The sequence below is a fragment of the Ostrea edulis genome, chromosome 5 (genome assembly GCF_947568905.1).
Source record: "Ostrea edulis chromosome 5, xbOstEdul1.1, whole genome shotgun sequence".
Classification (NCBI taxonomy): domain Eukaryota; kingdom Metazoa; phylum Mollusca; class Bivalvia; order Ostreida; family Ostreidae; genus Ostrea; species Ostrea edulis.
In genome coordinates, this window is record NC_079168.1 from 85,041,521 (window position 1) to 85,050,362 (window position 8,842).

An 8,842-nucleotide genomic window follows, 5' to 3' on the forward strand; every position below is an offset into this window, starting at 1 on the left:
ATCAAAGTTTTACATATGAATATATAGGAAAAATCTTTTGATATGAGCCAAGTGACTCAGGTGAGCGATGTGGTCCATGGGCCTCTTGTTAGAAATCCAGATTACTTTTATGATTTGTGTCTATGCATTAACCTTGTACAGTAGTTACTTTTTCAAGACTAGCAATCATACAGAATGGATGTAAAGATGCGGTCTGATGATTGACAATTTTTATAATCAGATCAGGTGTTCATGATTTCCTAAAATTCACAGAGTTCTTTGAGGGTCTGGTTATGGAGGCCGAAATTGATGAAGATAAACCAATGATTGTGAAAAATTCCATCCATGCTCGTAAAACCTTACAACGACGGGCTAAGACCAACAAATTTAAACGAGCTCGCTCCAGCAGTGAGTACAAAGATTGACTTCAGTTCTGCTTTGTGGTTTTGCTTTATAAAATTCTAGCTGCATTTGAATTTCTCTTTAACTTGGGTTCAGCCATTTTACAGGTATCACTACATCTTTCCAAATATAATAAAAGTTTGTTGTGTGCCACCAATGTTGATATGGTTCCTTCAAATTTCAGAATCTTGTAGCTTTGACCTTGGCGAGTTCTATTTTTATGTTTAAGGTAGAAAACAATAACATGTAGAGCCAGCAGACCCCTGATTTAGTCTGCATTAGTAATAGATGCAAGTGTCAGGTTGTGATAGTCACCCAGTTAAAAAAAGGGCTAATTCTTCAAACCCAGTGATAGAGATGTGAAGACTTAGTTTACAGTTACCAGTTAGAAAAGGTTAATTCTTCACCCAGTGTTAGTAGAGAGGTTGAAACTTTGTTTACAGTCTTCACAGCTTAGTTGTGGTCTAGAATCCTCACCCTGAGCTGGGATTGACCTGTGTATAGAAATTGTCTTTGTATTGTTACTGTCAGAATAGAAATTCCTTCTTAAAACCCTAAAAATGATTCCAAGCTTGCAATGTAGTTTATTGGAAAAAGTACAATACACATGGAAATTTATGTGGGGGTTATTTACACTAAATACGCGATTACAAGATTTTTGTGTAAATTACCCCACACTTATTATTAATTTAATTAATAATTAAAGATACTGACATGGTGTAATGGAACGCTGCATATGGTTTGCAAAGGAAATGCATGTAACTAACAACATTCGGAAATGTCCAGTACATTAGAATTCATAAAAAGAAGGAATATAAAAAAATATATAGGAAAACCCCAACAGGTACATGTATTTCAAACTTTTAAATATACACAAAGGTTTTCTCATCATGAAACCACAAAATTTATTCCCAACAAAATAAAGTAGCTTTTTGCTACAAATTTTAAAATTGAATGATAACTTTTGAAAATTCAAATTTTTACAAAATTATAGCAATATTTTTCTGTACAAGTATAGAGGTAAACGAGAACTAAGGGATTTACAAACAATTGAACTTGAATACCATGGATATGTCAAAGCAATTTGGAAGTCCCAACCACTTATTCTTTAAGTATTTTACCCTCGATATCTCGAATCCTCAGATATCTTTTCTCCGGTCCTGAGTTTGAGATAACAAGGTTTAACTGTAATTCTGTGTTCAGATGAAGTTTGACATTTCCCCGGTTGAGTGGGTGTCTATAGGTTGATACGTATAAAACTAAGAATAATTTTGTTATTATCCTTATACTAATATGAAGGTGAATCATGTGAGGAGAGAAGGTTAAGGTAGGTTATGGGATGGATGTTTCTAATCTGAGTTCAAGTTCCAGTGTACTAAATCAATTTCTACTGTTACGTTTAAAGCATCAATTTCTAGTACAGTCTACTCCACTTATATTGAAGTCGCTTATATTGAACTATCTGTTATATTGAGGTAAAAATAAATCCCCATTGAACAGTTTAGGTCTGTTCCCTGAATTTTTAGTGTATCTGGAGTAGACTGTACATTGTTTTAATTAATCGTACTTGTCATTGCATGAATAAAAGTTATGGGGTTGGTGTTTAATGCTTTTAATGATGAGATAAATATTCAAATTTGTTGACGGAATTTCAAGTTAAATCTTTTTTTTAAATATATTTATACAATATATTTTCTAGTCAAAATTTTAAACCATGATCCTTTGTTTTGTAAGATTTATAGTTCATAAATCAATTTCAAGATTATGATTTTGTTAACCAATTCTTCGTTTATGATTTAAAAAGACTGTATCGTATATTGCATAATCTCTGCACATGGCGTTTTATTCAGGTTTGCGAGCAAAGTCGTCCAATTTTGATGAAGCCAAAGAAAATGATGGACTTGCCCCAATACGGCGATGTGTGACCACAGTTAGAAGGAACTTTGCACAGTCTGTTAATTTCACAATTGGTGGAGGAGGAAAATTATTGGAAGAGGAGTACTTATGATGGAGCACTGGAACATAATCAAAATGGTGGCCATATCTAGCATAATGTTTTCAAACATCACCTGTTACAGAAGGATGCATTTCTACATTAGAACTATATAGATACAATGTATATTGTGTATAGCATACCATGAGCCAGTTGTAAATGTCTTTGTGATCTTGGACCCACATAATATTTTGGGACCTGTGTGTACATGTTGTCTGTGTGTTTTCTGATACATACAGACTTCTGATACATACAGACTTCTGATACATGCAGACAATGTAATGAGTACCATCCCAGATATCGACAAAAATAATTGGATGGGACTGGAAGATGCATAATGAATTCAAGGAGAATAGGTCAAAGGTCAAGTATGTTGCATTGTGATGCTCTGCTTTGCAGTGCCCAGCAATGTGGGAAAATTAAATGATGCACAATACTGGTGATTAAAACAGAACAACATTTCATTGTTTATATTTACCCCAACACTTACTGAACTGACTGTAGAACATGTTTTCTGGTCTATTATATACACATTTACAACGATGTTACATAAAGTGAAAATACTAAACACCAAACAAGAACAGGTTATTGATTGGCAGAAAAGTCCTAAGTTTGTTTCTTTCGGGTTTAACTAGTATCAATTCACTGGGGAAAAAATTATAAAGATTTACAGTTAGCTTTTATTTATTTTTAGCTCACCTGAGCCAAGTGAGCTTTTCTGATCAAAATTTGTCCGTTGTCTGTTGTTGGCGTCGTAAACTTTTCACATTTTCGACTTCTTCTCAAGAACTGCTGGGCCAATTTCAACCAAACTTGCCACAAAGCATTTGGGTGAAGGGCTTTCAAGTTTGTTTAAATGAAGGACCATGTCCCTTTCAAAGGGGAGATAAATACAAAAATGCAAAAATAGGGTGGGGTCATTTAAAAATCTTCTCAAGAACCACTGGGTCAGAAAAGCTGAAATTTACATGAAAACTTCCTAACATAGTGCAGATTCAAGTTCAAATCATGGCCTCCGGGGGTTGGATGGGGCCACAATAGGGGATCAAAGTTTTACATACTAATATTTAGGATAAATCTTTAAAAATCTTCTCAAGAACCACTGAGCCAGAAAAGCTGAGATTTACATGAAAGCTTCCTGACATAATGCAGATTCAAGTTTGTTCAAATCATGGCCCCCGGGGGTTGGATGGGGCCACAATAGGGGATCAAAGTTTTACATGCAAATATATAGGAAAAATCTTTAAATATGAGCCAAGGTGAGTCAGGTGAGTGATGTGGCCCTTGGGCCTCTTGTTTTGATAAGTGCTTTTGCTCAAAATGACAAACAAATATTTTAGGTAAATGGAAATTGGCACCTGTCATTTTGAGTGTTTTGGCAATCAGCACAATACTTGCCCAAATCATGGTTTTGCATTGTGCCAACTGATTTATGTGTCATTGACATCCACGTTTATTTACATGTCCAATGTTGTTGTCTTCAATATCTTCACCAGTTGAAATGATAACCATTTCCTCATGAATGTGAACGGTGTGCATATGAATGTTTTATTATGAGTGGCTGGGAGTTATCCAACAGAAATGAAAGTAGAATGTAAATATAAGAAATAAATTTCATTTTGGAAAATACATTACGGTATGAACAGCAATGCTCCATGCAAGCGTACTTTTCATGAAGTGCTAATTTTTAACATGCTTCATGTAATATGCAGGCATAAAGTGGCAGATCATACCCTCGTGTATATTTCAAAATTGAAATTTATTGAATGAACTTGAAATTGTGGATACAGAGTTGATAAAGAAAAAGAATGTGTTGAAACCTATTGGTAAATGATAAATATTACTGCCAGGTAATTGTTTCGGATTTCACACTGGCAATAGTAGTGGCATGAATTTATCATAGATAATTCAGTTGGTTCAGAGTGCTCTGAGTGTTGTTCTGCACCATACTTATTCACAAATGAGGAAACGCAAAGATGATTTATATATACATGTATGTTTCTAAATTTCTTTTTTGCACAAAACCTCCTACTTTGATTTTCATTCTTGGATGGAAGCTTTCGTTTTCAGGATCAGTGTAATCTTTTAGTATTTAGTGGCACTACAGACAACACTCTGTATTGTTAATTATATATACAGGAAAACATTGTTATAGTTTCAATAACCGATCCAGCTAAACTCTGTTTGTTATAACCAAATGTTATATCTGATAAAATGCTCATTGTTTTCCACTCACAGGGAAATGAATATCACGTTGTAAGAAGCGTAAATTTGTTATAAACATGTGTCATAACTGTATAAACTGTGTCATATTTTGGTTTTAAATACCGTATAGCGGGTTATTTCCGTGGGATGATAAATTTGGCTTACTTTAGCGGTTGGATAGCTTTCCGCTAAAATTTCACTCGCCAAATATGCACCCAAATGCGACTTCAGTATTTGCACACGAGATAGGTCTTCGTTGTCTGCCTAAATTTATTCTGCTAAAATTATTAGCGTACCTTTGAGCCAGCAAATTGCCAAATTTTAGACCCGCAGAAAAAAACCTGCTATACGGTACATGTAATACCACTTTGTTTCAGATTTTGAATTTATCAGTGAAGTTTTCAAATCCACACCTGTTTTTATAAAATGCTAGACACACTCGGACAAATATACTGAACAAACACGCAAACATGAACTGAGTAAAAAAGCATTATAGTGTTGTTGGAGGTGATAATGAAATCTGTTGTACTGGTATTACACACGTGAAATAAACAGTATACATGCACTGTTTTCACATTTCCAGTGAGTTGAAATGGGTAATTATTAATGTATATGTGTGTGAAAGGCTACTAATACAAAATTACACTATTCCACGGGTGTTACTACATTTATAAATGTCTCGTCTTGTTACAATTTCCATTTCGTACTGTTGTATAGTTAGTCTGCAATGTTTACATCAGCTACAGGCGACATTAGAATGTTGTCGAGTTTTACACCCTGTGTAATATTTGCCATATGTACATATATGCACGTATAGTTATAGAGGTCAGAAATGCACACTATGTAGAAAAATTTAAGTGGAGCTAGCACAGATTATATTTGAAGTGCAATGAGTATTTTGATTAATATATTTGTTTATCAAAGAAAAAATGCATTTGATATATTTTACAATTGTTATACACTGTGTGTTACAGTAGAAATGCACACTGTCTATGCGAAGACTGAAGTTTGTTCATATTTAGTTATTATATTATTCATCTAATGACGTTGGTGCTAGTACCTGTGGTTTATAAAGTCTTTTAATGTAAAATTTATCTTTAATAGATTTCAAGCATTTTTTTTTTAAAAGAATGACACTATCCAGAATTTTTTGTTGTGAGAAAAAAATAAATATTAGTATGAATGTTATGTATATTGAAGATTTGTATTTCATATAATGGTTAGAGACATATCTTTTACATGTAGTTTTCAATTACAGTCAGAATTTGGACGAGATTAGACTGTTAGGGAACCAAGTTCTTTGAAATCTGTCTGCAAAAATTACAGTGCACATTTATGGCTGTCACCATGATGTATATTTCATTGCTAACTTAAATATTAATGATATATATTGAAATTGAATGTCTTTCAAATTTGATTTCTCTTACCCCCTCATGTACCCAAATCTCTATTCGCATGTACATGTAGTTGTTACACGATTTGGTATTATTTCGTATTTTATAAATCAGTTCGTCCATGTGGCTGTCTCATTAGAGTATTTCTGTTAGAAATTCGCACATTTTATGATTTTGGAAAGGTTTTTTTATGCCCCTGTAATAAGAGATATAGTTTTTGGTCTGTATGTAAAACTTAAATTTTGGCCATAACTTTGAATGGTTAGTGCTAGGGCTTTCATATTTTACATGTGTAATTCCTTTTGATGAGATCTTTCTGTAGGTAGCTAAATTTTTGACCCAGTGACCCTGACCTTGGAGTTTGACTTTATTTGACTGGTAATTGCTAGGTCTTTCATATTTCACATGACTGTATTCTTTGTGACAAGACCATTCTTTTTGTACTAAATTTTTTTTACCTCATTACCTTGACCTTGAAGTTTGGCCATACAGGAGCACCATGTGTTTCACAAATAAATCTTGGTTTTTAATATGAAAACCTAAGTCAGTGTATAAAATCTTCATATGTTCATATATGTTAAAGATTTAACTTGGACAATGAAAAGCAATTGTCTCAGAGTGATTGCAGTTTTTCCATTTCATTATAGTTTTTGATAATGCACACTGTTTAAAGTCTTCTTAAAATCTCTGAATGGCATTGATAATTAAGTGTTCTTAAAATGTATTTGATACAGAATGTGATGGTACTAGTTGTAGAGATATTACTCCATAAGGCTGACCAAAATAAGTTATAGAGAGGCGTAAGGCTGACCAAAATAAATTATAGAGGTGTAAGGCTGACCAAAATAAGTTACAGAGAGGCGTAAGGCTGACCAAAATAAGTTATAGAGAGGCGTAAGGCTGACCAAAATAAATTATAGAGGTGTAAGGCTGACCAAAATAAGTTACAGAGAGGCGTAAGGCTGACCAAAATAAGTTATAGAGAGGCGTAAGGCTGCATGACCAAAATAAATTATAGAGGTGTAAGGCTGACCAAAATAAGTTACAGAGAGGCGTAAGGCTGACCAAAATAAGTTATAGAGAGGCGTAAGGCAGACCAAAATAAGTTATAGAGAGGCGTAAGGCTAACCAAAATAAGTTATATGTTTTGCATCAGGCACACTTTTGAAACGCATACTAGAGAGATCAAGTGAAATATTTATAGCCAAAACATTTCTGTTCATTAAAAATTTAAACCTATCATGGTAAAAAAAATATAATATATACTACCAGTAGTTTCTTCTTTAAATTCATCTTCAAAGCTGTGAAAACCAAACAAGAAAAATAAAAGCTTCAAAATATACTATGTGTTTGTTTTTGGTTAGGTCATCTGAATCATTTAGGAGACCTGTTACAGTCTTTTTTACATGGTTGTTTCTTTCGGGCCACTTTGTTGGCATGTTGCATCAGTTGGGTAAGGGGAGCTAATTCAAAGTATGGGGAAGGAGTTGAAGGTGAGAATCATCTTCATGAAAGGTGTAGATTCTTGCCAAAAGGCTTAACTGATTGTCGAAATACTATTAGCTATAGTAAATTAATGAACTGTAAAGACAAATATACTATGATAGGACTTGCCAAATTTATCAAGTTCGTACTGTCCATATTTTTATGGTGTAGATTCTTGCCAAAAGGCTTAACTGGTTGTTGAAATACTATTAGCTATAGTGAATTAATGAACTGTAAAGACAAATATACTATGATAGGACTTGTCAAATTTATCAAGTTAGTACTGTCCATATTTTTATGATATATTAATTTACCTTCCTGTTGTGTTTCATTCATTGTGTTCAACATTGTTGAACTTTTTTGTGCATTTATGCTCCAAGTGGAGCCTTTAGTGAAAAAAAAAGAAGTTTCAAATGAGGGTCCAAAAATCCTTGAAAAATAATCTTTCTTGTAACTCTGAAACATCTTGTGGATAGAGCACATGCATAGCCATGATGAGCAAAGAGACCTCGATCAGGGTTCGGGTTTCTGATGCTGGGGAAGCTTATATAATGCACGATTTCTATAGAAATCTTTTCCTTTACTTGTAGATGTAAAATAACCAAATTAAATGCACCAATAATAATGAGAAGAAAAACTTTTACTAAAATTTTGAAATTCGTGGCCACTGAGTATGGCACTTTGATGCCAGGGTGGGGTGCTTTATTCTGTTGTAGAAATGTATTCTTTGAAGACTTTTTTTCCCTGTTGTGGACACAATAAAAACAACTAACTGACTACATACAGTAGAACATAGTGAAGTGCTGGGGACGAACTATTATGAGTTGTAATAAAATGTATTTCATTATATCCAATAAGTTCATATGATATGTTTTAAAACTACAGGGAATGAAAATCATTTTGCTGTAAGTGTGAATTCAATAAGAAGGTTTGTTGTAACTGTATTCTACTGAGCAAGGAGGCTCCTATTAGGGTTGTGGAACTTGAACCCTGGGTCTTAGGTTCCAGGATGTAGCTGTTTGGATCATGGAGTAAAAAAGCATTGAATTTTGAAAAAATAAAATTATACACATGAAAATCTAGCACAGAGGCAGGATGTGTATATATATAGTTATAGATTGCATGTAATTGGAGGGCTTTCCCAAAGTTGTAAAATTCCTGGTTCTTGAGGCTATTATATATACATAGTGTAGTAGTTGTGGCTATATTGGCCTGGGTAGCTCAGTGGTTAGAGCACCTGACTAGCAATCTAGCTGGGTTAGATTCCCGGTGCAGTCTTAGATTTTCTCCATTTCTATATTACATTTGGTGTCATTAACCAACCTTGGATTTCAGGTGAAAGTCCTGCCAAGGCAAAAGAATCTGGGTTGTGAGTCTTCAAAGG

General features: G+C 33.9%; 1 protein-coding gene across 2 annotated transcripts in view; it reads left to right on the forward strand.

Annotated features, from left to right (window-relative positions):
- The window catches only part of LOC125649268 (pleckstrin homology domain-containing family D member 1-like), a 48,951-nt gene extending 41,636 nt beyond the window's left edge, over nucleotides 1-7,315 (forward strand). Inside the window, exons 13-15 of one of the 2 annotated variants that reach the window (XR_008803340.1) lie at nucleotides 253-387; nucleotides 2,232-6,895; nucleotides 6,926-7,315. Coding sequence is in view for 1 of the 2 variants with exons in the window: in XM_048876651.2 (XP_048732608.2) it covers nucleotides 253-387; nucleotides 2,232-2,389 (293 nt within the window). In the remaining variant the exon portion in view is untranslated. Of the gene's footprint in view, nucleotides 1-252; nucleotides 388-2,231 lie in introns of both variants that reach the window. The other variant, XM_048876651.2, reaches the window with a different exon arrangement.
- Nucleotides 7,316-8,842: the final 1,527 nt, after the last annotated feature.